At 32.1% G+C, this 26179-nt stretch overlaps 4 protein-coding genes across 5 annotated transcripts; 1 reads left to right on the forward strand and 3 right to left on the reverse strand.

Moving 5' to 3' along the window:
* Window positions 1-6914: 6914 nt before the first annotated feature.
* On the forward strand, window positions 6915-7684 carry LOC123909473 (ethylene-responsive transcription factor ERF021-like). 2 transcript variants are annotated; one of them, XM_045960315.1, is made up of 2 exons: window positions 6929-7231; window positions 7322-7684. In XM_045960315.1, exons 1-2 carry the CDS (start codon window positions 6961-6963, stop codon window positions 7549-7551), a joined length of 501 nt encoding a protein of 166 aa, XP_045816271.1. In that variant the 5' UTR covers window positions 6929-6960; the 3' UTR covers window positions 7552-7684. The 2 variants fall into 2 exon arrangements, with proteins under 2 accessions (XP_045816270.1, XP_045816271.1); XM_045960314.1 differs by having other exon boundaries at window positions 6915-7684.
* Window positions 7685-9506: 1822 nt separating this feature from the next.
* On the reverse strand, window positions 9507-11940 carry LOC123904729 (protein GAMETE EXPRESSED 1-like). The gene is made up of 6 exons (XM_045954355.1): window positions 11477-11940; window positions 10646-11233; window positions 10427-10553; window positions 10150-10336; window positions 9914-10061; window positions 9507-9808 (listed from the first exon to the last, which is right to left on the reverse strand). The coding sequence occupies exons 1-6, from the start codon at window positions 11938-11940 to the stop codon at window positions 9538-9540; spliced, it is 1785 nt and encodes a 594-aa protein (XP_045810311.1). The 3' UTR covers window positions 9507-9537.
* A 2163-nt stretch (window positions 11941-14103) lies between these two features.
* On the reverse strand, window positions 14104-16233 carry LOC123911252 (cytochrome c). The gene is made up of 3 exons (XM_045962629.1): window positions 16046-16233; window positions 15015-15148; window positions 14104-14530 (listed from the first exon to the last, which is right to left on the reverse strand). Exons 1-3 carry the CDS (start codon window positions 16155-16157, stop codon window positions 14438-14440), a joined length of 339 nt encoding a protein of 112 aa, XP_045818585.1. The 5' UTR covers window positions 16158-16233; the 3' UTR covers window positions 14104-14437.
* A 1077-nt stretch (window positions 16234-17310) lies between these two features.
* Window positions 17311-24827, reverse strand: LOC123908706 (protein phosphatase methylesterase 1). Its single transcript, XM_045959422.1, has 12 exons — window positions 24551-24827; window positions 24393-24477; window positions 24235-24305; window positions 22871-22985; window positions 22653-22732; window positions 21730-21814; window positions 21548-21628; window positions 21197-21291; window positions 21011-21061; window positions 18782-18862; window positions 17951-18101; window positions 17311-17705 (listed from the first exon to the last, which is right to left on the reverse strand). The coding sequence occupies exons 1-12, from the start codon at window positions 24652-24654 to the stop codon at window positions 17667-17669; spliced, it is 1038 nt and encodes a 345-aa protein (XP_045815378.1). The 5' UTR covers window positions 24655-24827; the 3' UTR covers window positions 17311-17666.
* Window positions 24828-26179: the final 1352 nt, after the last annotated feature.

Genomic DNA, 26179 nt, shown 5'->3' on the forward strand with positions numbered 1-26179 from the left:
AAAGTGAATAAACGCAGTACAACGCACTGAATTTAGTGGACTACAACAAATGATCATATATAGTGGTATAGTTTTTTTGTTTTTTTCTAAAGAAAATGAGTGTATAGGTTTTTTTTAGGTCAAATAGTTTACTGACTAGAAATTTCACCCTTAAGGTGGATAAGTGGAATCACCAAGATTCGAATAGTCTAATGCAATGTCTTTGCTAACTGAGTTAAGCTCATGGGACAATGAGGGTATAGTGGTCACGTTATAAGAACAGGTAAACGAGAGAATAAACGAGTAAAACACATTCAGTGATGCGCTTTTACGACACACCAAATTGAATTAGAGAAACACAAGACAAGACATGGTAGGCTATGGTGCGCTCAAGTGGTTTTATATATATAGAACGATTTTGCAAAGGGTACCCTTTGCTAGTTTTATCTCATCTTCATAATAGAAAATATCTCATCTAAATTCATGTACCCTTGTCTCATACAAAGTTAATAGAAAAGCTTTAATAATGCTCACTTCTCAACGTGAAACCAGAATTAAGTGAATCTATCATACTATAAAAATAGAGGGCTCCATATGCTACCAATAGCAATAAATTAAAGTCAATGCCTTAATTTTTAAGAGGTATCGACATTTTATATATGTAGCTAATGATCAATACTAATTTTCCATATAATTGGTGCCCATGCTTAATAAGAAAATCAAGATGAATGGTGGTTTCTCTTAAGTTTGAGAACAGCTGGATTATGCTAAGATTCAACAAAATCCCGTCTAATAAATTAATAGGCACTTCATTATCAGAAGAACTTACTTACACAAAACGTACTTTTCAAACTATTAGCACATACTAGATAGAATTAATTTGAGAGCTATGATATGAACTCTTATGCTTCATTTAAATTATAGTATACCGTACGAATTCCGCGTTTTTCCTTAGATTTTCTTTGACTCACATATTGTTTTCCCCTAATTCTCTATTACACTAAATATTTGAGTTGTGATGGATGTGTTTTAACCATCGAAGCCTCATATTATTCTAAAGGATACTAGTTGCTACTATGCTCAATGGGTATATAACTATAGAATGATAATCATTTTTTATTTTTCTTATCAAGAATTGTTCTCACCAGAAATCGAACTCGGGTTCTTTCGAATGATTCATCCTAAGAGGAGCTCTTTAATCACTTGAACCTAAGACATTGGTTAATATATAAATAAATTTTAATCATTCTAAATTCATATTTTCAATGTAGTTAAACTTTTTATTGTAGTTAAACTTTTTATTCAAGACCCTGTAAAAAAGATTCATTGTAGTTAAACTTTTATTCATAATTTTTATAATTTAAAAACCAATAAAAAAGATTCATTGTAGTTAAACTTTTTATTCAAGACCCTGTAATTTACTATTTAATGGTAGAGAAAACTACAATATAATTATAAACGTTCAATTTTGTCAAAAAAAGTTTATTAAAGTTCAATTATAAATTATAAAAATATTCAAATATTTTCAAAATATTTGAATATTGGGACATTGGAGGGTGCTCATCTTAAGGTCTTAAGTTCGATTCCTCCTTATGTCAATTTCGGTGAGCTAGTCCATACAGAGTAAAAAATACTCTGGCTCTAACGGGACCGCGTAAGTGAACAGTGAGATTGATTCTCTCGGATTAGTCAACCCTTGGACTGGATATTGAATTTTTTTTAAAAAAAAAAAAATTCAAAATTTGTCACCTATATTGTTCAAATCTTTGGTTTCACCGACTTGTTTTGCTTTTGGACTCTTATGTGGAATATATGAATTAAGTCATTAACTTTAACTATAGATTCTTAAAACAATTCTTAATTTTTTATTGAAGTCTTTAAAAACAAAAAGATGAAAACAGAACCCCACCTGGGATGATATCCATACTGAATCTCCAACATTCAGTGAATTCAAAGACATAAGAACTAAGAAGTATCTTTTATTAAAGTATGTTTGTACACAAGCTCTTATAATATTATCCTAACTATATTATTGTCTATCTGTTCAACATTAACTGATCCTTGATTAAATTGGCTTAATATATGTCTCATTCAATTTTCAATACAACATCATCTTTTCTCTCTAATTATAGTATTGTCTAATTAATATTATTCGCATAATTGCATCACTTCAAGTTTAATGTCTTTCACTTAAGATTCACTTTGTATTTGTACTATTAATATGTGACTACCCTATGATACGGATATTTTACTAAAAATATTTTTCTCTTTTTTATTTATACATTTTTTTTTAATATGTGTGAATGAACAGGAGTGTTTGCGAGTTAGATTGGATCAATCAAAATTCGAACAGGTCCAAAATCTCATAAAAGGCTCTGCACACACACGAGCGTGCACACACACTAAGATAAAAATTTGGTTCTCTAAAATTTTGATATCTTATGTGGTCGCTCCTTTTGTACACCCTCCAAAACCTCTTGTGAGAAACCCCATATATTTCAATCGATTAGAAAATAAATGTTCGTTAAAGAGAGCGTTAAAAAAAAGTGTTGCTAATATCACTCTGCAAGTGCATTTGATCTGCTAAAAAATAAGAGACGAATAAAAACAAATTTGTTTGTCCCTCATTAAACCACATCACAACTTCTTATCCAAAAATACAAGTTTTATAAAATACTATTTTATTCATCAAATATCTTATAAGACAAAAAATTATTCAATATTATAAAAATTTCTTAAATATTATTCTACCAAGATTCGTGTGTTATTTTAATTTGTCTTGTGTTGTTATGTTCGGTACTTAACCTTTAAACCGATGAAACATACCCTACGATTAATAGGTTTGGGACAGAATAGATCACTCTTGTCCTACTCGACTTGAAGTGTGATGCCTAATCAGTAATCAATATATTTGTCCTGAGGGAAACAGCTGCAAAACACATCTTCAGCATTGACTGCGTGATTAGTAAGAGATTAATAGTAGTTTAAGTTTGGATGATAGACGACATTATTTTGCTTTTGACTCCATACAGCACTCTCGCCGGTGGTCATATGTACAGGATCATGTGGGCCTTAGTTAAGGATATGACGGTGTTTGGATTAAAACTTGTCCTTTACAGAAGTCTCCATAAACAACATTTGACGTCGGTCGTACAAAGCTTGACAAAGGGAAATACTAGTACTTCTGTACTTGTGTTAATTTGTTCATGAATGTATGGTCAATGTGAAATTTTGGTGTTTTTCCACATGATCCTGCTAATTCAAAAAGGAACTTTATAGTTTATATCCTTAAAATAGGTGTGTGTTCTTGAAAAAAATAATAATATTTGTGATTTTGGACTGGGCCAAGGCCCATCCTAAAACGGGCTTCATATCCACCGTTCAATATACAATAGGGACGAGTTCACTCTATCATGTTCTTATATGAGTGTTAATGTCAAAAGCTAAGCGAACATCGCAAGAGATATCACTTAACAGGAACCAGAAGCACAAAAGAGGTTGCACTTTCCACTCGTAGAAAGAGTAGGGGCTATCAAGATTTTTACCTAGAAACAATTTTCAGAAGGAAAGTTTCACCTTATCCACCAAATTATCAATCGTTGAAGACCCACCGACAAAGATAATATCATTTTGGGAGGTCCGGATAGACAACACAACAACATGCCACAATAGAACTATATCTAACCGTACGCGACGCCCCACACACATCCCAAAGAAGCTTTCAAAAACTTGCATTATTCTATTCGGACACACATACTCGATCCCTAACCACCTAGTAATATGATACCAAATCGGAGAAATCCATTCACGGGAAACAAAAAGGTGGTCGACTGACTCCTCAACCGCCCCACAAAATACAAAATGAGGTATCAATAGTCTCTATAACAACACCCTTCGCCCGCGGAGGTTCTGCCTAGTTGGAACCCTATCCTGAAGGATTTGCCACGAAAAAACAATCACTTTGGAGGAGGCCCAAGAATCTCACACCCTAGCAAGATTTTCGATGTCATCTCTCGGAAGAATCCTTTGAGGTTTAGCTCTCTTGTCAAGGACCAAGTTTTCTAATCTATTTAATTAAATTGTTAAGATGTTGTCAAGTGTGAGTAAAAAGTCTCACATTAGTATTGGAAGAATTGAAATTGAGCAACACATAAGTGCAATGATCCATAAACTCAATGCCTTAATATGTTAAGTGAAAGTATGATGTCAAAATCACTTTTGTGATTGCTCAATGTCCTTCTAACTCAGTGAGACCTCCTCTCGATGACCCAACATAAATTTATCTCAGTGTCTTCTTATTTTCATCATATCATATGATTTATTTAAATTTATGTTAATGTCTTTTTAATTTTATATAATCTCTATTCTCTTGTAATTGGTTTAGTTTAATTTGGTTCTACTTCTAAAATAACTGTAGAAAATCAAACTGGAGTAGAAATTTGTCGGTTTGAATATTTTCTTTAAGGGGCAAAAAAGAATTTATTAAAGAAATGGCACAGAAATACAAAAATAATACAAGCCATAAAACAAGTTCAATTCCAAAACCATATACTCATATACTATAGTTGGGATTATGAGGTTGAGTTGAATTTTAAAGCAAAACATAATAATGAGTAGTAATTTAGAATGAAGTTAAGTTGAGTTGCAGCTAGCAAACGCGCGGCACTACCAAACGTGTGCAACCAAACAGGCAATAAAGTCTTTAAACGAGTTTTAACAGCTACTTACTTACTATATACTTTAGTTGAATTGAAGTGATTGGCATGCACCATGACCATAATACATGGTTTTACTTTTACTAATTCAGCGATTGACTAATTATTAATTTGACAATGAACAAAGTTTTATATATCCAACAAATGTTAGTATGTTACTATTACTACTAAATACTAAAACCATAACGACCACAAAATATCCACCGTGTTGTTGAGTGGTAGGTAATTAAATGCATCATGAACACCGCCATTTACTTTAGTACCAAAGCCTCCTCCCTGTTTACACACACATGTACATATTATGCATGATCGAGGGTTCCGAATATCCACTCTTATGCCCATGTGGTGAACCGTATTCGAAATTACAAGAATCATGTTTGGTCTCCATTTTTAACATACCTTGAGAGAAGATAATTTTTGTGTAGATTGGCTTGTCAAGTATGACTTTAATATGGACCAAGGTTTAATGATTTGTGAATCTTGTCCTCCTGCTCTATCTATTACCCTTTCGAGTGATGCTATTGGTCTCATGAGAATTAGACCTTAGTTTTTTCTTGTTTATTTTCTTATTGATAAAAAAAAAACACACACACATGTACATATAGGACTTTGCTAAATTAAATAAAAAGTTAATAGTACACCTTTCTATATTTCTATTTAACATATCCAAATCACCGTTGTTTAGTGGTGACTAAAATTTATCAGAAAATTTATGGAACACACAAGATAAGATCTCAACTAAATTAACCTCATCCAGAAGTCTTTATCATTTAGATCAACTAAGTGCTTCGAAAAAAGAAAAAACAAAGATGAACTAAGTATTACACATTTGAAATTTGTTTTGCATTCACTAGATCAGATTTTATGTCTCCTCTAACTCTTAAGTATTAAAGGTCTCATCTGCACCTCATTTCCTTACAGGTACGTACTACGTACAAATACAAATATAATTTGAAGAGTTTAATATACCCATACCCATAATATAATGAGATTTATTAATTGGTTACATTGTCTTGGTTGAGTTGAGTTAACACAAGAGAATTATATGCGCGTGGAGCCATGCAGATGGACGAAAGACAAATCGATTGATCGATCGATCGATCGATCTAGGTTTTGTGAACTTGACACGCGTACGTGTATGATAATATGATTGAATTCGATTAATTAAATTAATATCTAGCTTCATGCACTCACCAAAACCTTGACCACAAACATGAAATACTATACATAAAGATATCGGTCTTTTTTAAAAGCTAAAATAATAATTTTTTAAGAAAATATAATAATATAATATTAAATTACGTACATTTTCCCTACATGTTCAACCCAAGTGAAATTTCAGGATATAATTTATTAATTAATTAATATACCACCAAAATCGAAGTCTTGGATGAAAAAAATATTACTCTTTAAGTGATTGTGACATCACAAAAATTCATTTTTGTTAGAATTTGAGTTTCTTCTGACTCAACTTTATAAAGAGTATTTGCGCGATAAATTTTGGGATAATTATTGGGACAACTCTTTTCATGAGAAATTCTTAGTTGAACACAACTTCAAATAAAATATTTAGACGCACACAAACAAAAGTGAAGAAAAAAAATGTTTAATAACTTAGTCAAATAATTTAATATTAATTAATTTATTTATTTTTATATTTTTTGAAGTCATGTATATGTGTCTAACACATCTTATTTGATGTTGTGTCTAAGCAAGTTTTTCTTCTTTTTTATTCTTATTTTGGGGCGGGGGAAAGAAAAGAAGAGAGAGTAAGAATATAATCATAGATAAAATTGTCCAAAATTAAATGTCATATATTGAGAAAGGGGACCTCGATCTAGAGTTAAGCCGCAAAGTAAGTAATTAAGATTGTTCTTACCAAAATTCAAACGATTCGTCCTATGGAGAATTGATTAATCGTCTTAATTTAAATATCTAAATTGACATATATTATATGATGATTTAAATAGCTAATATCACAACAAAATTGAAGTCTCAAACAAAACAAAACAAAAATACAAATTTATATGTGACATCACAATATTAATGTACTATATACTAGTATATTCAATTAATAATGCAAAAACCAAGTAAACGTGGCCTTACCTTATATTGCTCTATCATTGACAGCATGTTTCCACTTTCCACTCATGTAAGTACCTACGAAGCTTACATCTCTTTTATTTAAAAACACAAACACAATCTTTGTTATTTATATAATCTTCACTCTCTCACTGTTTTCTCCAATCAAATACAATCAACCAATATGCAAGAATCAAACAGCATGCATCAAGAACATGTTCAAATTGTTCCTCCAACACCAACTACAACATCTTATATAGGAGTTAGGAAAAGAAAATGGGGGAAATTTGTATCAGAAATAAGAGAACCAGGTAAGAAAAGTAGAATTTGGTTAGGAAGCTATGAAGAACCACAAATGGCAGCAGCAGCTTATGATGTAGCAGCATTTCATCTCAAAGGTCGTGCCGCGAGGCTAAATTTTCCTGAATTGGTTGAGAAACTTCCTATGCCTTCAAGTTCTGAAGCAGAGGATATTCGTGTAGCAGCTCAACAAGCCGCATTGCAGTTCAAGACAAGAACATTGTCACGAATATCCTCTGCTTCAGGTTCCGAAGGGGGTGGCAATAGCGATAGCAATGGTAATGGAAATGTTGTTCCTTCTGTGAGAGTTGGGCTTTCACCTTCTCAAATTCAAGCGATTAATGAGTTTCCTTTTGATTCACCAAAGATGTTTGGATTTGAATATGATGAATCTAGGATGATGTTTTATGATGATAATAATGTTTTAGAGTTGAGTGAATGGGAAGAAATTCAGTATGACTCATTGTGGGACTAGTGATTAGTCATGAATCATATAATAGTAGTACTAGATTTATTTAATTATAATAATCAATTAATAATTATTGTACCCTCCATTTAGGGACCATTATATGAAACCACCATATATAAGTATGACTGATTCAATGAAGGCAAGGATTGATTTAATTAATTTTTTGGTCAATTTTTCTTACATATTATTTGTCACATGTTTTTTCTCATTTGCTACTTTGTTTCTGAATATGTTTGTTTTATAATCATCCAATTACTTAATTAATGACTTTTAGAGCATGGTTCCTCCTTCATCCCTAACCCTTGAGAGGGGCAGGAGCAAAGAAGGTTTACAAGGAAATTTGTAAATGATGCTTAGTAATTATCGGAAATGGATTTCCTGCTGTTACAGCAGGACGCTGTAACAGCTAGGGACCGTCCGATCATAATCGTGTGGCTGTGATCGTTTTGAGTAATTTTGTAAATGAATTGTTCTGATCCGTCCGATCTGATAATGGATGGCTGAGATGCAAAACAGCGTGAAACTGTGTGATTCCCAACAGCAGGGAATCCAGATCCGTAATTATCAACCAACAATAAAAGATAATGAAGAAATAAAAGAAATCATATATTTGATTTGGGGTTCACCGCAAAATTCATGATTCCTAACTTTTAGTCGATTAATTTCAGAAGAGAGAATCAATTTCGAAACGTCATCGGCAACACATAAGATTGGAACTACGTTGAAGGTTTAAAACGTGTGTTTGACTCGTTGAAATGTAGAATTAATGTACGCAAAGTATAAGAGATAATTCAAGTTACTTTGGACGGTAACCATAAAAAGAAACGTGTTACACACACAAAATCGGATGTACATTAACATAGCCGGCTAATGGGCTGTGCAACTAGACCCGTAGCACAAGGCTTCACAATTTCGAGGACACCAAAATTGTTAGAAAGATGACACTTTTCGGAGAATTTCTTTTGACAACGCCCATCCTTCCCGTGCGCCGTGTTCGTTTCTACTACTTAAATAGCGAAAATGATAAAAATAAAAACGAATAGGGCGTACAAGAAGGGGTGAAGGAATGATAGGACAAAAATATTAAATTTTTATAAGGTTAAATAATTAAAGTGCTAAGTAAATTTGCATTTTAAGTAGCGAATTATATTTTCCAAATTTTACGCCCCCTTCACTAATTATTATGTGAGGGCATATTTCTGAAAATCTAGAGAACATACCAGAAATATAAGGGTGCAAAAAGAAACACTCTTTCCACAATCTAACCTTTGATAAGGCCCAAAACCAGAGGATTAATAGCTAAGCATCAAACCTTATAAGATAAGCATCTTTGACTTAACATACACCCCCATCTCACACAGAAAATAAATACAATTTTTTTATATCATTTGAATATCAAAGTATTTTCTCAATTCTTGTGCTGCTATAAGCTGAGTAAGTCCCAAAATGTCATTTTGGATAGTGTTCTGGACCGAGCTTATAAGCTCGGAAACCCAATCACTACGAGCTTATATAGCCGAGATAGCCCCTAATGTGCTGACATATAACGGATGCTCGACGTTCTAACGGTTATATTCCTGGATCACTTGTAACGGCAGATTTCACCGGAATGATGAGCATTAACGGCTCATCAAGGCTTTCCAATCATCATCATCATTATATTCATAGAACACTCAATATACTGAATTTTTGGTACGAGCACTTGCAAAAAAGAATTATAATAATGGATCATGCAAAAACTAAACTTTAGTACATGAATCATTGAATTTATTCTAATTCAACAATGTTAATTGCATAAATATACAAAAATAAATTTATATCAATCTTTTTCTCTAGCATACCAACCTTCAGCTACAGTTTCATTAATAGTTACATACTCCAGAAAATCATGAAATAGTACTAGTATATAATCCAGAAAATCATGAAATAGATTAAGAAAATAAAAACTAATTACTACAAAAATAGTATAGTGAGTGTAATGATGAGAAAAAATCATTGTAAACGGTTGCGCGAGCGTAGATTATAACTTTTTGTAGTTGTTGAGGTTATGATCGAATTCTTTGCAACGTCTTCTGGAATTATAAAGTTCGGATCATCAAGGCAATCCAAGTCATCAGGTAAATCAGTATCTATCCATCGAGACCAATCCACCTCGTCGTCATCAGCATCATCAATATCCCATGACGATGATTCTTCTAGTTTTTGTTTGTTGTTAATGTTAACCAATGTTAGTAACATTTGATAGTTCAACTTTTCTAAGTCCCTACATCAATATTAACAAACAAATTATTATTTTCCATGTTCTCAATCGATATTGGATAGAAAATTTAGATATTAAATATCCAATTATTAATAGTTGTACACTTACTTGTATGTGCAGATTGCATATACAATTTTAACTAAAACAGCTATCAAGAAAGTTAATCGGACGTTGTTTATTATCCATGTTTGTCGCTCCATGTTGTCATTCGTTAAACGAATAACGATAAATTCCACGAAAAGAGAAGCACATGCCCCTGCAGATAAACAACTTATAACATGTTATGTTTAACCAATAATCACTTTTGAGATTTAGAAACTAAAAGCATTAATCAGTATACTTACCTATGTAAAGTGGAGGTCTAGCATTGTAGGTTAGTTTTGTGCTAGTCAACAGAAAGATGATTGAAATCAACACGAAGTAAATGACAAAAGCTTTAACCCATCTTGATTCAAACAAAATGGTATTTTGCAAAGTATGAAGTTTATCCAAAGCTATAAACATGTTAGCCTGTTTTGCTTCAAAGGATTCCTATAGAATATACAAACATTATGAAAATCATCAAGGATGTGTATATTAGAATAAACACGAAAAAGCAATAGCTCACGAGAAGTTGCAAACCTGAGAAGAACTTAATTTATTCAAATTCTCCATTAGTCGATCATGATTTCCTTTCATTTCTTCTTGTCGCCGTATAAACTCTTCTTGTTGCTTATGTCCAAATTCAGCAAAATATTGTAGGCTTTTCCTGCGCATTTCACCGATTATGTGGTTAACTAATATATATTTTGCTAAATTAAATTGCTGACTACAAATTTCTGACATTTAATCAAATATTACCTGCTTTCCTCTAGCGCTTTGGATTGAACCTCGTTCAACGAATTTAGGCCCTCGAGGGCCGTGGATTGTCCATCTAAAAGTTGTTGCTGTTTATCTAAGGAAATTCCTGCCTTATTCTCAATATCTTCAGCTTTACTTTGCAAAGTGTTCATCTTTGATGACATAGCATCTCCAACTTTGATTACTTCATTCTCGATCACAATGGCTTCCTCTCTTAACTTTTCTATTTCGTTGCCGAAATGACTATAAGATTCCTTGACTAATGCTACGCCGTCTTCTAAAGTCCTCTTCATGTCATCTTGGCTTTCTTTTAGTTGTGATTGTGAAGTTGCAATTTTCGTAGTTTGATCATAAACACTCTCGGAATGCCTTAATACCACATCAATATAACCTTCCACATTCTTAACATTTTGAGCTACTAGTTGTGTGTGACTATTAACAATTTCAAGAGAATCAGAAATCTGTTTTGAGTCTTGTAATAGATGATCTGATTTCTCTTCAATACTATCTAACTTGTCCTCGACATATTGAGCCGAACTTTTTAGTTCGGTCACAAGTCTCTCGGTTTCATGTTTAAATGCATGGTTCCTACACAAATATACAAAACTTAGTTCAAGTTTAGGCAAAAACATCACCCCTTAAGAGTCAAATATCGACTCTGGTCTCATATATAAGCAAAGATTCTTTTTCAGGTCCATTGAATAACTTATGGATCTGATACATTAGTTATTCAAGTAACTTGAAAAAGGAATAGGTGCTTATATATAAAACCGAAGGGAGTAAATAATTAACAAAAGATTTGGAAGGAAAAAAAAAAAGTGAACACTTAACTGTAATTGATAGCAAAGGGAGTTGGTTTCAAGGTAGAATTCAAGGTAAACCTTATGAGCAAGATCATCTAAGTTTCTTAGACATGAAGAAATTGATGTTTTTGAGTCACAATGAGGAAACGAAGCTCTTCCAGAATCTTTTTGAAAACAATCACTTAAATGCCAAGCAAATCTAGACCGTTTCTCATTGGCGACCAAAATCTCGGAACATCCAGCAAAAAGATTTTGATAAGCATTTTGCCAACAACTATTTGAGCCAACCATTTTATTCTTAGCATTCTCTATAAGCTTCATTCCTTTCGGATTATTAAAAGCCTCGATCGAGAATTCAGCACTTGAACCTTTAAAGCTTCCTTCATTGCCATTAGAGTGACTCTCCTTAGATGATGAAAACCATCCCCATGATTCACATCTTAATGATGAAGAGAGCAATACAAGAACAAAAAGATGAACCTTGATATCCATTTGAGAGAATTTTACCACACTTTCGGTTTGAAGTTTTGCAAACCAAGATTAAAAATCTACAACAAACACAACTAATTAATTAAAATGAGTTAGGGACACACACACATAAACCAGCGTGTCTTTTGAATGTTCACTTTCCTTTTTTTTCTCAAGTATGTACAAGAACCAAATATTCCATGATTTCTTTATATATAGGTAATCAATTAAAATAATCTATGTCATATCTTTTTTTTTTTTTTTGTGACGAATTTATGTCTGAATCAATCTTTTTAAATAATCTTGAATAATGAATAAAATATATAAAAAAGATTTTTATAAAAAAAAAAAAGTGTGTGTAAATTTTCTCACAATTTTAAGGTATTGACTTTATGTGATTCAAAAAAATTGAACATATATATGAAATAAGATTCCGACAAAATAATTATATTATATTTGGCACTATATATTAAAATAGTTTTATATTAAAAATATGTTTATAGTTGAACAACCAAAAGTTCCAACATCAAAATAAATGTTTTTTATTTTTTGGAAAAAATGTAAAAATATGAACACTGCCATATCTTAAAGTTTTTTTTTATATGATATTCAACATTCAATCATCTAATTGTTTATACAACAACCAATAAAAATTACTTTTACATCTTCTCATGCAACTTATTCCAAGGAAAATTTACAAAAACATATTTCAAATTATTATGTTTTACTTTTTTTAATAATTGTGATTTTTGTTTTTTCCTTATAATTTGAGACGGAGAGAGTATCAATCAATGTGTATGTGTCCGTGTTTCATAATTTGTTACTCTCAAATAATTAAGAAATGATGTTGAGAATTCGTGAGATACCTTCTCCGATGTATCCAATTCATATTAAGTTGTCTCTTATAAAAAAAAAAGACTATGTGTATCAATCTAGACAAACATTTTCAAGTATTAATTAACTTTGACAACATCACACAAGTTTAAACCATTAACAGCGGTGAAGAAACAAAGAGACAAGTACCTTGTCTTGTCGGCACAGAGAAGTTGTTTGTACGGTAGAAGAAGAATAAAATTCGTGTCTTCTGAATTTTTGACGACTCTTGAGTTTATTTATATAAAATAGAGAAACCTTGGTAACCAAGTAACATATGATAAAAAGAGAGAACCTTGGGATCCAAGTAACATATGATAAATGTCGGTTAAAAAAGGCATGTTTTTTACTTATATATTTTCTCACCATCACGCTTTTCTTAAGTTGTAAAATTAAATAAATTGATTCCAATTTTTTTATAATACATGGTAACCGACATATTTCCTGTTTTTTATTCTCTCTACCATCTCCTTCACTCGATCACCAACAATATATGCATGTTGCCTATTTTGTCTCAAAATTAAAGAAATTTTAAGATATTTAATGTGTTATTTTTTAGATTATCTTTCTAAAAAAAATTCTTTGATAAGTGTTTTAAGCATTTTCATCATTTTTAAGATGGTTTTGATGTACTAACAAAAATTTACACCGTCAATATATAAAAGAGTTTAAAATGACTATTTAAAATCTTTGTGCAAACTATTTAAATAGTCTTGGTGACTACACTATTTAAAGTCTTTCTATAATAATTTAATATGCACCACCGTAAATGTAAAGAAATTTTACATTATCAATCACTTTTTTTTTATTTTCTTTTTCGCCCGAATGGAAAACAAAGGTGTCTCTCCGTTTCAATGTTCTTTGGAAGGATGTACGAGAGTAGTGCGATATTTATGATTGTATTGTTGCTAATGATATGAACTAATTTTGCCCTTGTGAAAAATATGTGGCAGTTGGGAACTAATTAAGATACCTACACCAATAATTTTGTGGTCAGTTATACATTCAAAATACACACAAAAGTATGCATCTACAGTTACCTCCCGTGTTTCCCATTCCAAAATACACTTTCGCAATCATTGTTGCCACCAAAACAAATCTAATTTGTCTTTGCAAGATGACAAGATATAGGACCAAAAAATGCTAAAAGTTGATGAATATAACACAAAATGTAAGAATAGTTCTGCCAAAGTCTCAAGATAATCACAAGGTTGAATATAGCATACCACTTTTACCTTTCCCGTTATACTAATTATTTAGCTAAGCGAATGAATGTTAAAACATTAAAACATTAAAACATTACAAGACAATATATAAAGCCAAGCAAATAATTGAATTATGCTTCCAATTAACCAAATTAATAAGAATGTTTCAACTCTTCGACCAAAAAAAAAAAAAAAAAAAAAAAAAATAAGAATGTTTCAACTCTCAATTGATAATTTGATTGAGTGTAGCTTCAGCCAACCAATATTTGGCAGCTTTTTGAGAAGCAATGCAAAATGAACAAAATAGCATTGCAAACCAATGTAGCCTACATTATTTGCCAAAGATACAGTACTAACTGCTCCGCACAACTAAATGTCTGAAAATTAAACCTCCAGAACTTCAAAATCACTGTAAAAATTGAATGTGTATAAATAAATAGCCACTATGCAGTGGCTTCCTTCAGATATGCAATAAGATCAGCACGTTCTTGGGGTTTCTTAAGACCCGGAAACACCATCTTGGTCCCTGGAATATACTGCACAAGAGCATAACATAGATAGATCAGTGACATTGTGGTGGAAGCAAGTTTCTCACTATTACTAAGCAGTATTAGCATATTACCATTATATGTATGCATGTATGGAAACCATTTGAAAACGTTAAATCCCGTAATTAAAATCATATAAAGCAGGGTGAACATGTATATGGCCAGTTTGGATTAGCTTACAATTTCTGAGAACTTCTCAACTGAAATAAGTAAAAGATATTTAACCAACAAAAAAGTCTTTGTTTGTTATAGGTAGTAATGGAACAGAGCGTCTAAAAATGTGAGATAAAAATTTCATTTCAATTTATGCAAGATGATGCTCTGTCCTCTAAGTTACAAAATTAATAATATTATCTCAATTTTATTTTCCTGAAAGTGTTCATCGAAAAGTTTATCCAAATTAGCTGTAAATTTCATTTCAGATACAATGACTAATAGCCGATCAATATGGAGATACTAGATTGTATTGTACCTTTTTGGGGTTAAGCAAGTAATCATATAAAGTCTTTTCCTCCCAAGTCACAGCCATGTTCTTGTTAGCTGCTGAGTAGGAATATCCGGGAGTAGTGCCTGATTGCCTTCCAAACAAACCATTCAGATTGGGTCCTGGGATTATCAACAATAAGGCAAATATTTTAGACTTAATAGATAATCACATTATTCAATAAGTTCATACATGCAACACAGAAATAACTAACTTCGATACAAGAAACTATGATCAAACTCAGAGCCAGCAAAAGCATAATCAAAAGGTATACATATATATATTTTGGGAACAATGAACTTATGATATTATCAGTCTTTATACATCAATATCAACAATATTGCAAGGACCTTTACAGCGTCAATAAATCAATGAATCAAATACTGAAATAACTATTGATTAATCATAATGCTAATGTAGTAAACTAGTAAATGACAAAATACATCTTTAAATACTGATTTTTTTTAATGAAGCTAAATTAGCCCACTCAAATTGGCACCAGCGAGAATCGAACCTGAGACCTTAAGGAGGATCACACTCTAAGGCCCTAGCCCCTAAGCCAATACCACCGGACCAACCCAATTGCTTAATAAACGCAATCAATATGCACTGAAAATTTGAAATCAATGTATTTACAATACTGTCCCTACATACAAAAGCTTTGATCAAATTTCAATTCTGTTTTGGAAAAATTACACAAATAAATCCATCAAATATTCTCCTAGAAAACATTATTCGATGAAATGAAACCATATGTCGAAATCAACAGCATCAATAGATTATTCTAAATTGAATTAGGACTAAATAATTACATTATAAACAAGGATCAAAACAGATTTAATCATCAACACATGAACAATGAAAAATAACAATAACAATAACAACAAGTATAGTACATATACACATAAATTTAGGTTAAAACAATGCAAAATCAGCGATTAATTATAGATCTAAGAATTATTATAGAGATCCAAATAAAATTGAAATTGAAATGAAAAAATAAATGGAGATCTAATAACCTTGTTTGTGGCCGGCGCCTTTTTCTGCGGTGTGACATTGAGCGCATTTGGTTCTGAAGATTTTATCTCCGGATTTGGCATCACCGGGAGGTGCTTGTTCAAACGACGCCATTGAATTGATTGATTGATTTTTCTCGGCAAAGAAAATTAAGGTTTGTTAGGTTATTAGAAGCGAAGGAAAATTTGGAGTGTTGAGAGTATTTATAGTGCGGGAAAATTGAACGCGGTCGCCACGGTACTTTCTAGAATGCCCTAACTTTTTTCGCTGACGTGGATCGTTTTTGGCTCTTCAATTTTTAATTTTTAATTTATTTTATTTATATAAAAAAAATAAAAATAGCGTTAGTTTGAGGCAAAAGTCAAGTTTGGTGGTTCATGGTTGGCATGTGATTTTAGGTGAATCTTGTTAAGCTTTTAATATTCGTAGTATCTGATTCTGCATGCTAAAGGTGGTGATCACAATATTCCTTTGGGTTATTTGAGATGGGTCCATAGTAGGACATACATACTCCAATTATTTAGAGGTAGGTTCACAATTTTATTTTATTTTTGATAATGGAGATCGAATTTAGGACTTCATGTATACTACCTAAATCTCTCGTTATTAGACAAATTCAATGTTAAAATTTGATTCTTTAATTAAAAAATATATAGAAAATTCAAAAAAGAATGATCTTCGTGTAAATTGTAAATAATATTAATAGCATAAACTTGTTCACAAAAAAAAATATATTAATAACATAAAAAATACGTTTTAAATATGATTATCTCAAATAAAAGGAGCTTATGAAAAAATATATATATTTAACATTACAAGAATATATTTGAAGGGGGCCAATTATAAAATGTGGTAGCGACACGGTAAAATTATGATTTGAATATTTATACATCTCATCAACACATTGAAAGAGGAAGAAATAGAGATGTGTGATAGATATGATGAATTGGTGATGTGATCAAACACATTAAGTTAAGCTTGCTCCAGCAATTTTTGTTATGGAATAACTACATAATATTAACTTCCCTTGTTATACAAAAAAAAAAACACTTCAAGTTCAAGCATAGTTATTGATATTACTAGAATATTATGGAATTAATTTTTATACATCAACATTGTAAAAAAAAAAATTACAGTTGCATCAAATCATATTATCATGACATTTCTTAACAGTAGTTGATAAAATATCTCTACGCATATCTATTTGGTGTAATTTTATTGATGTCGAGGTGAAAGTGTGTTTATATTATCGGTTTTGCAAATCAAATAGTAAAGATTTTTTTTTAAGCAATAAGAGTTTTCATAAATAAAGAACCATAAGTTATTGTAATTAAATAACTCTTATAATCTAGAACCTGCCAGAAACCAAGCCTTTTTTCCATTGTACCTTATAATCTAGAACCTAATACAAATTAAGCTTTTCTTCCATTGTACCTTGATATGAGATGCCTAGATTAATTGGGGTAATAATACATTCACCATATCATAATCTAAAACATATACTAGCTCCACCTACCAAAACATGTAAGCATTCATAATAACACTAGAACTAAAGAAATGTCAGATAAGAAAACCATTATCACCCTGCAGCAGTAGCCATTCTTGGTTTTATCTACACCCAATTCATGGTTTTGAAAAGGCAGCCTTGCGGAGGCCAGGTATCTGCAAAATAATTTATCAAAAATTATGTGAACCAAAAGGGCAAGTAGTGTGACAATCATTTTAAATCTAAAAGATATACTTAAATGTATAGCATATGGTCCGGTATGTGTAATTAATAATTATAGTATTGATACAATAAAAACAGAGCCACAAAACTCTCTGGTTAGTTTAATACTGTAATAGAATTGGTACAGTCTGCAGAACATTTATAAACAGCATTGATAAGAAATGAAAAAGATACATACCACAACTCCATTAGGGCCTATTTGGTTACGAGAAATAAAGTTGATAACCAGAGTTGCAAATTCATCAGGTACATCTTCCTGAATAGCATGCCCTGTGTGTCGGACAACAATCATCTGAAACTTTCCTTGCATTTGACCAATTGTGAGAGACCTGTTACAGAAACAGAGCCAATAAAAAAAATCAGAACTCCACTTGAACAAATCTGTTTTCTCATAAACGCGGGAAAGAAATAAGAAAAGAAATAGAATAAAACTATATAAAAAGCTATTTCTACCGGAGTTATTCATGTGAAAAGTTCATATTAGTATCTCAATAATGTATGGTACCTTCATATTAAAGCTTTCATCAATCCATCTTATTCATTAAACACATAAAAAAAGTTTCAATCTAAGGAGAACTAAATTTTAATTTCAATGAACAACATAAATGACGTTGCCTTTCATCTAAAGCTGAAGTAATTACAATATGAATTCAGGATTTTTCACATAAAATGCTATCATTGTGTACAGCATTAAAGGAACATTTAGATAATTATCATTTCCAGATTATGAATTTGAATTGCAGCTATTAGTAAAGCAAAATAAAATTGAACTCATTACACCTTTGATCACAATCTGCTCTATTACTTGGAACAGACAGTTATCGTCAACATTTTTTGTATATAAGATATTAAGTTAGAAAAACATTTTTTGTATATAAGATATTAAGTTAGAAAAATAATTGCATCCAATTGTTTAATTCCATTCTAACTATTAAAATTGATAAACCACAATAAAAATAGGTTTTCCGGGAACCAACAAATAAAATATAAAGCACAACCAAAAACTTACTTGTCCAATCTATCTGTTCCTGCTAATAACAACATCTTCGGAACAGGACTTGACAAAAATTTATCAGAGAGACCTTCGTACCTGTAAGAAAAAAATATATAATGTATAATCTGATGATAAAAATACCATACGATTTACTTTCATTTCAACTCGATAAATTTTTTAGCTTAGTTTTATCTGTTTAGAATCAAGTTATCATATTTTGCACAGTAAGGATGTATATCAACATATAACTTGTCAATGGAAGGGGGGAAAATAAAGATGAAAATGTTTGATGGAAAGTGTTATAGTGCCAATCCATGCAATATTAGGCAGTTAGCCAACAATAATCGACGATAACCTCCATCTGAAGTACAGATGCAAGGTCAAACAACTAGTCCAGGATTTGTAAAAGAGCCATTGGTTTCATGAATAGTATTTGTTAAAAACTGTGGATAGGACCAATGTAGTCAGGTTCGGGATCCTACGTAGGATCGGTAGGCTGGTGGAGAGTCGTAAGGTCGGGATCGTAGCTCGATTCGTAAGAACCTACTCAAGGGTAAAATGGTAACTTCACATATATACATATACACAAAAACACAATAATAATAATAATAATAATAATAATAATAATAATAATAATACATGAATAAAATAAACTAAATTAATATTTCATAGACATCATTCCAAATGTTCATAACTTCATAACCAACCAAGTACTAAGTTCATAAAACAAGTAACTAAAGGCCTATTTATCATTCACAATTAAAGGCCTATGCAATGCATCATTCACAAAAGAAAGACACAGAACAAAAATGAAAACAGAGAGATGAGATGAAGGACAGAGTAACAGAGATGAGATGAAAACAAACGAAAGTGAAGGAAACAAAGGAGAGGTTATGTTTGAAACAGAGAAAGTCTAGGGTTTGAAACGAAACCGAAGGTTAGGAAGGAAACAGTGACGGTCCACTAGGTTTCGCCGTCTACAGCTTTCATTGTTGGCGACAGCGACTGTGGAGAAGTGAGGAAGCGGTGGTGACTGGTAATTAGTGAGGAAAGCTGCGTGATTTTGTTTTAGGTTTGAATGAAAACACGTGTTTCCTTCTTTTCTTTTGTTTATTTTGGATAACCCGACCCGGACCCGAACTGTTTTGCAAGCCCAACTCATTTTTTTCAAGTAAATGGCCTAGGATCGTTTTTTCTTTACGCACCCACCCAAAATTCGCGATCCTGACTACAAAATGCCCCAAAAACGAACCAGAACAGGTTCTAAGCTCGTTTGGCCTTGACGAGCTCGTAGGTTCCTACGATCCTACGCACCGGTGCGCGAACCTGACTACATTGGATAGGACTGGAAGTTGTAGAATTAGTCTTTTAGGTATTGAGGAAAAAAAAGAAATACTCAGATTAATAAAATTATATTGTCTTTTAGGTATTGAGGGAGAAAAAGAAAAACTCAGATTAATAAAATTATATTGTGTACCAAATTACAGAAGAAAGAAGACAAAGCAGTATTCCTTATTTATACTTATTGAACTCTTGATCCTCAGTAAACAAGGAAAGATACGGTGATATTTAAAGTGATAAAGGAATTAAATGATAGGTAACTCTTAGTTGGTTTGTTAATTAATGATAATGAATTACTTGGTCAGTTAGTTAGGGTGAGATGAAAAGCTATAATAAATAATAGATAATAGAAATGAGAGATTAGATAGAGGTTCTCTGGTTTTGTAAAGGGCTTAGAGAATTACTTAGTCAATTAGCTAGTGTGAGATGAAAGGCTACAATAAATAATAGAAAGGAGAGACTAGATAGAGGATCTTTGGTTTTGTACGGGGCTTAGAGAGGGGAGGAGAGAACCCGGTCTCTTGAATAACTGGAGTTTACTATTATTTTTTATCAATAAACACGTGTCTACTATAATCTGAGCTGGCTCCTTTCAATGTGAATCAGAGCTCCAATCTTGGAGCGGTGGTGGGATTTAGTGTGGTAGTGACTTCAAGATTTGATGTGAATGAGACCTTATTACAGAAGACAACAAAAATCCTTATTGGTTCTAGAACTAGACTCTTGATCCCTCACTATTAAATAAGGAAACAAATCATTATTATATTTAACGAAACATGGCAACCAATCCTAAAAGATAATATAAGATATTCAACATATCCTATGATATAATCATGATTAATAATGTGGATAGATATATATTCTTAAACGTAGTAAGCATGAAAAGATTAAGACAAGACATACCAGCCTTTCCAATATTGTTCAGTCTTTTCCAGCTCTGTTCGATAAACATAACTGCAGCATCAAATAAAGAGCATGTCAATTAAGTGTAAAACGAAGTCTTTTTAACCAGCTTGTTCAGGCTGGATAAAGGATTATATTTTGGATTATTCTACTGGTGTTATGAAAGGCAAGGAGAGAAGTACCAACCATTTCCTTGAATCATCATATTTTATTGTGGCAGGGACTGATACGCGAGCAGAATCAACATTTCTTAAAGTGCCAGCTCTGACACTCCATTCAATCTGCATACAAGCAATTTCAACTCCGTTCAAACTTCACCAATACAAATGAAACAACACGCAAGCACTGATGTTCAAGCGGTGCATATTAAATTAGGATGACATAGAAAAAGCTTTTTTAAGAATAATAAAAAATCTAACAAACAACAAAAAAGGTTAAGAAAATAAATAAGATCTAAATGAAAAACAGTAATGTCAACCATGTAAAAGATAACTTAAAATGAAAATGAAAACAGTTAAGTAAGGATACAGAGCTTACAGCTTTTTCGATGCTTGAAAAATGTTGCATCCTATTTGATAGGATTTTCTGCATGTGAATTAGTGAAGCCATTGCTGTTCCCTGAAATTCTTGTGACAATCAACATTTCAGTGCCCACCCGTGATGAGTAAGTAGTAGTAAAAGCTATAAGGAACTTAACTATTAGAAAGTTAAAAACCAACCTCTACAACGTCCACAACAATCAACCCAGCCAAATTTGACAATGATCTCCTTGCCGCAACATGCACAGCAATCGACCCCCCCATGCTTTGATGATGAATAAAATTTTAATCAATAGTAGTTAATAGTTAATAGTTAATATTATACACCAAAAGTAATCATCAGTTATATAAGGGAAAGTGATAATTTAGTCAGGTTAGATTCACCAAATATTTCTATAGGAATTAAATTCATTGAAGAAAGAAATTATAAGTGAAAAATAAAGGCCGCATGATAAAAACACAATTAAATTAAATAGAGACAAATTACTATCTGCAACAGCAAATGTAAAACTAGCCTCATTATACAAATATCTTTTGAGTTGATACCAAGTTGAACAATCACATACAACAAAATCAAAACATTTCTACAGCTATGCCTTGCAGTTCTACAGCCGATACATTTTGATTATGAAAAAACGTGTAATGATTGAAGGAAGATAAATCTATTCAGATAAAGGGAAGCTGTATGGCTTCTTCACATCAGACAAAACATTAAAAGTTCTCTTCTTTTGTCAACTTAGTCTGTTCTAGTGGTTATTCATCCATCCCCCCCCTCCCACGAAAAATTCAGCATTAATAGTATTGTCATTAAACAGGACTCTACACCACAAAATAACTAAAAGACCCTGAAATTTGTCCCCATTCAGTGCTAAAACAAATATACAACACCAAACTTTGACACAGTTACCAAGAGTTATATTATATCATCATTTAATCAACAGCAGAATTGAAGATTTTGTGCATTTAATCTGCAAAAGAATCCAAGGTTACTTTAAGAGACCAACATGCTTCACAGAGATTCGAGCCTGTCAATAAAGTGGACCTCTTTGTGTATGCAAAAACATAGACTATAAAATAACATAAGTTCAGTCGATTTAAATCACCTGTGACCAACGAGGATAATGGCAGGAGGAGAATCGCCATATAATTCCTTTATAACAGCCAATACATCATTGCACATGGTCTGCACAACAAAATAATGATCACCACTGCAATCACATGAGAAAATAACAAAAACCGGCAAACTGAACATGGTCATGGCACACATTTTCACAAACAAATGAACAATGCAGTTCACTTTAGTCTATTTATTACTTTGTACCTCAACAGATAAGTCAACATCATTATCTGTCACTGATTTTCCATGACCTCTCAAGTCCATCGCAACCACCCTAGCTTTCTCCTTAATTATACCAGTTGACACAGCAAACGAAAGTCTGTGAAATAATTGGAGACTTTTATCAGACTGCTTACTTGCAATAATTGTTGAAAACATTTGCGATTGTACATGAATATATAGTATCTATACTATGTGTGCACACTTGAGTTGCAGAAAGCAAGTTCAGAGCGTAATACTAACTAACAATAGAATGCTGGTGTGGTGTTCTACAATTCTGCTATTACTGGTTTAGCACAGATCTTTCATGTGTGATGAAAATCAAGCTGGTGATGGTGGAAATCCATCACTAACATCTTGTTAGATGTTAGTTTTCTGATTATGTTATTTACTTATTTGGTTTGATGTTAGTTACTACTTCCTAGTTTTTAGTTAATAGCTTTTAGTTACTAGTTTTTGATGATTAATATCAATGTATTTAACCATGCATGCCTTCATTCTTATTTTTTTAATGTGAAACCCCTATAGAGTTGTACAATACCGTTAGGTTGGTACCCTAAAAGCACATGCATATGGTCTTGACAACTGGCCGGATGGGCCCAAGTGCTTACCGAGCGAGCACGCAGGGACGACCAGGAGGGACATTAATCCGCACCTCATTTGGATTTGAGCCTAGCAATGTCTGAACTCTGAAGGGCCCAAAGGCCACTAAAGACCCTAGCATGGAGCACTATAAAAAGGAGACTAAGCTTCTAGCACTATAAACCCTAGAGCTCCTCCTCTCATTGAAGATTGCCTCCAAGGTTTGTGTTCTAGATCGGAAGAAGAGTTTATAACTCTGAAGTTCTAAAAGTTTTTCTATTTGCATTATGATAACTTCTTTTTGTTAACCCTCCGGTTCTCAGGGGAAGGGGACCCTAGTAGTCCGGAATTCGGCTATGAGGTAAGTAAAGTCCGACTAAAATTTGTCCCACCCATGAGTCAAACTCGGGTTCTCCCGAACGATTTGTCCTTAGAGGGAGTTCATTAACCACTTGAGCTCAATCACTTGGTTAGCATTATGATAACTTTAATAAGTGACAATGTTCCAATTTCCATGTCACTTCATGGACAACATTACAAATGAATTTAATTTGTATACAGGGTCAGTGACGTGTTTTACACCGTCATTTTACACTGTTAGCAAATCAAGATCAATCAAATGAATGACAGTCAAACGTTTGTAATGATCTACCAGTTACGACTTACGACTATGATCGATTGATGGTGTATAATAATTAAATATTATAAATGAGATAAATTAAGGAAAAAGAGAAACATTAGAGGTGATAATTGAGCAGCATACATACCCAGAATAACCACCACCATGTAAACAGAAAACAACAGGACCCTCAGTTCCTGCCATGTAAACATGAAAAACCTGAATATAAGTAAAATGAAAACGTTAGAAGAAAAAAAATCTAAAAAATGAATGAAAAAATAGATGGTTGATTTTACAAAAACTAACATCATTTGATTCAGGAATAGCAACATCATCTTCTTTATCAAAATAAACAGACCAATCTAAGGGTATGTATTTTTCCGAAGAACTCCTACAAAATAAATAAGCATCAAAACGACGTCGCGTGTGAGAAAAAAACGAAGATCGAAGTGGAAGAAGGTTACTTAGTTGGTGGACGTTGAGGGACGGAAGCGAAAACGGAAGCTGGTTGTGGAGGTTGATCGTCGGTGATGTCTTCGGGAAGTGATGTCATGTGAGAAGAATCCATCGCAATCTCTTTCTATTAGACGTATCAATCGATCGATTGATCTACGAGGTTGAATTCACTACTATTGCAGATTGTAGAATGTGTTGTGAAACGGAAGCACGACAACACTTCTATATTTTCTTTTTCTTTTTCTTTTTTGTAAAACCACCAAACTTACTTTTCTATTTACTCCTAGTTTCATGTATCCTGTAAGGATTTAATTTTAGTAGTAATTTTTTTAAAAAAACTAATATTTAATTTTAAAAAAAAAAAAAGATGACGTGGGTTAATATTGAGATAAAATTGAGCTCAATACGTTGTTGTAAGGTTGTCAATCATAATCATATTAGATAATTTATTTAATTTAATATTATAAATAGTGAGTAGTATTTTGCAACGCATTATTTTTATGTATAGTAGGACGCAATTTTTATGTGATAAGAATCAAGTGTACAATTACTCTTTTGTGCTTATATGTATATTGAACACACAACATATTATTGTTGTACTTTAATAGTTCAATATTATATCTTCGGATATCTTGTTTTGTTTTTTTTTTTTTTTATTGTTAGAGAGATATTGTTTTGGATGCAAATTTGCTAGTGGCTAAGTAACATTGCAAACTTTGGCGTCTCTGTGTAGGTCTTTGAAGCTATAGTTCAATTTTTGTATGATCTCGATGAATTCATTTTATTTCCTTCTTATTGGATATTTGTCTATATATGCTAATTAATTGTAGTGGTGTGCATATAATGCTCATATATTTTGTGTGTTTTAGCATTTGAGTTATTTCCCGAAAAAATTGGAATAAAAATGTTATAATTTATTTCATTTCGTTCACACCCCAAACGATAGAATGATAATTTTGTTTCATTCCATCTTTGAATATCCAAATAATTGAACGGAATTTGTGTTCCACACTTTCACTTCGTCTCGCTCCTCTCAATTCCATTATGTTCCATTTGCTTCATTCTGTTATGTACTATCAATCCAAACATAGCCTTAGAGACTAAATTTAAGATTCATTCACCTTGAAAATATACCAGGCTTATTCCAAAGTTATTAGGGCTCTGTTTGGTAAAAATAAGCTATAAACTAGCTGATAAGCTAGCTTATAGCTGATAGCTGATGGCTGGTAGATTATAGCTGAAAAGCTAGTAGAATAAAATTAAAATGTTTGGCAAATTTAGCTGTTGTAAGTACAAAATGACATAAAAATACATGGTTAGTGGGTAGTTTTTTTTTTTAAGTATTAGTGGGTAGTTATTATATTTTTTAAAAAATAAATAAATAAAATTAATGAGGGTAAATATGGAATAAAATGAAAAAACTATTAGATATAAGCTCATACGCTACTTGAAATAACATCTAGGGTCTGTTTGGTAAAAATAAGCTATAAGCTAGCTGATAGCTGATAGCTGAAAAGCTAGCTTATAGCTGATAGCTGAAAAGCTAGCTTATTGAAATTAAAGTGTTTGGTAAAATTAACTTTTAAAGTGGTTATTAAATATAAAATTACATAATTGATAGTGGGTAGTTTATTTTT

This window comes from Trifolium pratense, linkage group LG2 (genome assembly GCF_020283565.1).
Source record: "Trifolium pratense cultivar HEN17-A07 linkage group LG2, ARS_RC_1.1, whole genome shotgun sequence".
Classification (NCBI taxonomy): Eukaryota; Viridiplantae; Streptophyta; class Magnoliopsida; order Fabales; family Fabaceae; genus Trifolium; species Trifolium pratense.

Bases quoted from the DNA above. Each gene is read 5' to 3' on its own strand.
- LOC123909473 (XM_045960314.1), top strand. From the start codon at position 6,961: ATGCAAGAATCAAACAGCATGCATCAAGAACATGTTCAAATTGTTCCT.
- LOC123908706 (XM_045959422.1), bottom strand. From the start codon at position 24,654: ATGGATTCTTCTCACATGACATCACTTCCCGAAGACATCACCGACGAT. The intron at 24,306-24,392 runs GTTAGTTTTTGT...ACTTATATTCAG, and splicing joins CTATTCCTGAATCAAATGAT to GTTTTTCATGTTTACATGGC. The intron at 21,629-21,729 runs GTTGGTTTTTAA...CAAGAATTTCAG, and splicing joins TTGTTGTGGACGTTGTAGAG to GGAACAGCAATGGCTTCACT.
- LOC123911252 (XM_045962629.1), bottom strand. From the start codon at position 16,157: ATGGCGTCGTTTGAACAAGCACCTCCCGGTGATGCCAAATCCGGAGAT. The intron at 15,149-16,045 runs GTTATTAGATCT...TGATAATCCCAG, and splicing joins AGGCGCCGGCCACAAACAAG to GACCCAATCTGAATGGTTTG. The intron at 14,531-15,014 runs GTACAATACAAT...GCTCTTGTGCAG, and splicing joins ACTTGCTTAACCCCAAAAAG to TATATTCCAGGGACCAAGAT.
- LOC123904729 (XM_045954355.1), bottom strand. From the start codon at position 11,940: ATGGATATCAAGGTTCATCTTTTTGTTCTTGTATTGCTCTCTTCATCA. The intron at 10,554-10,645 runs GTAATATTTGAT...TGAAATGCGCAG, and splicing joins AAAGCGCTAGAGGAAAGCAG to GAAAAGCCTACAATATTTTG. The intron at 10,337-10,426 runs GTTTGCAACTTC...TATATTCTATAG, and splicing joins ATAAATTAAGTTCTTCTCAG to GAATCCTTTGAAGCAAAACA.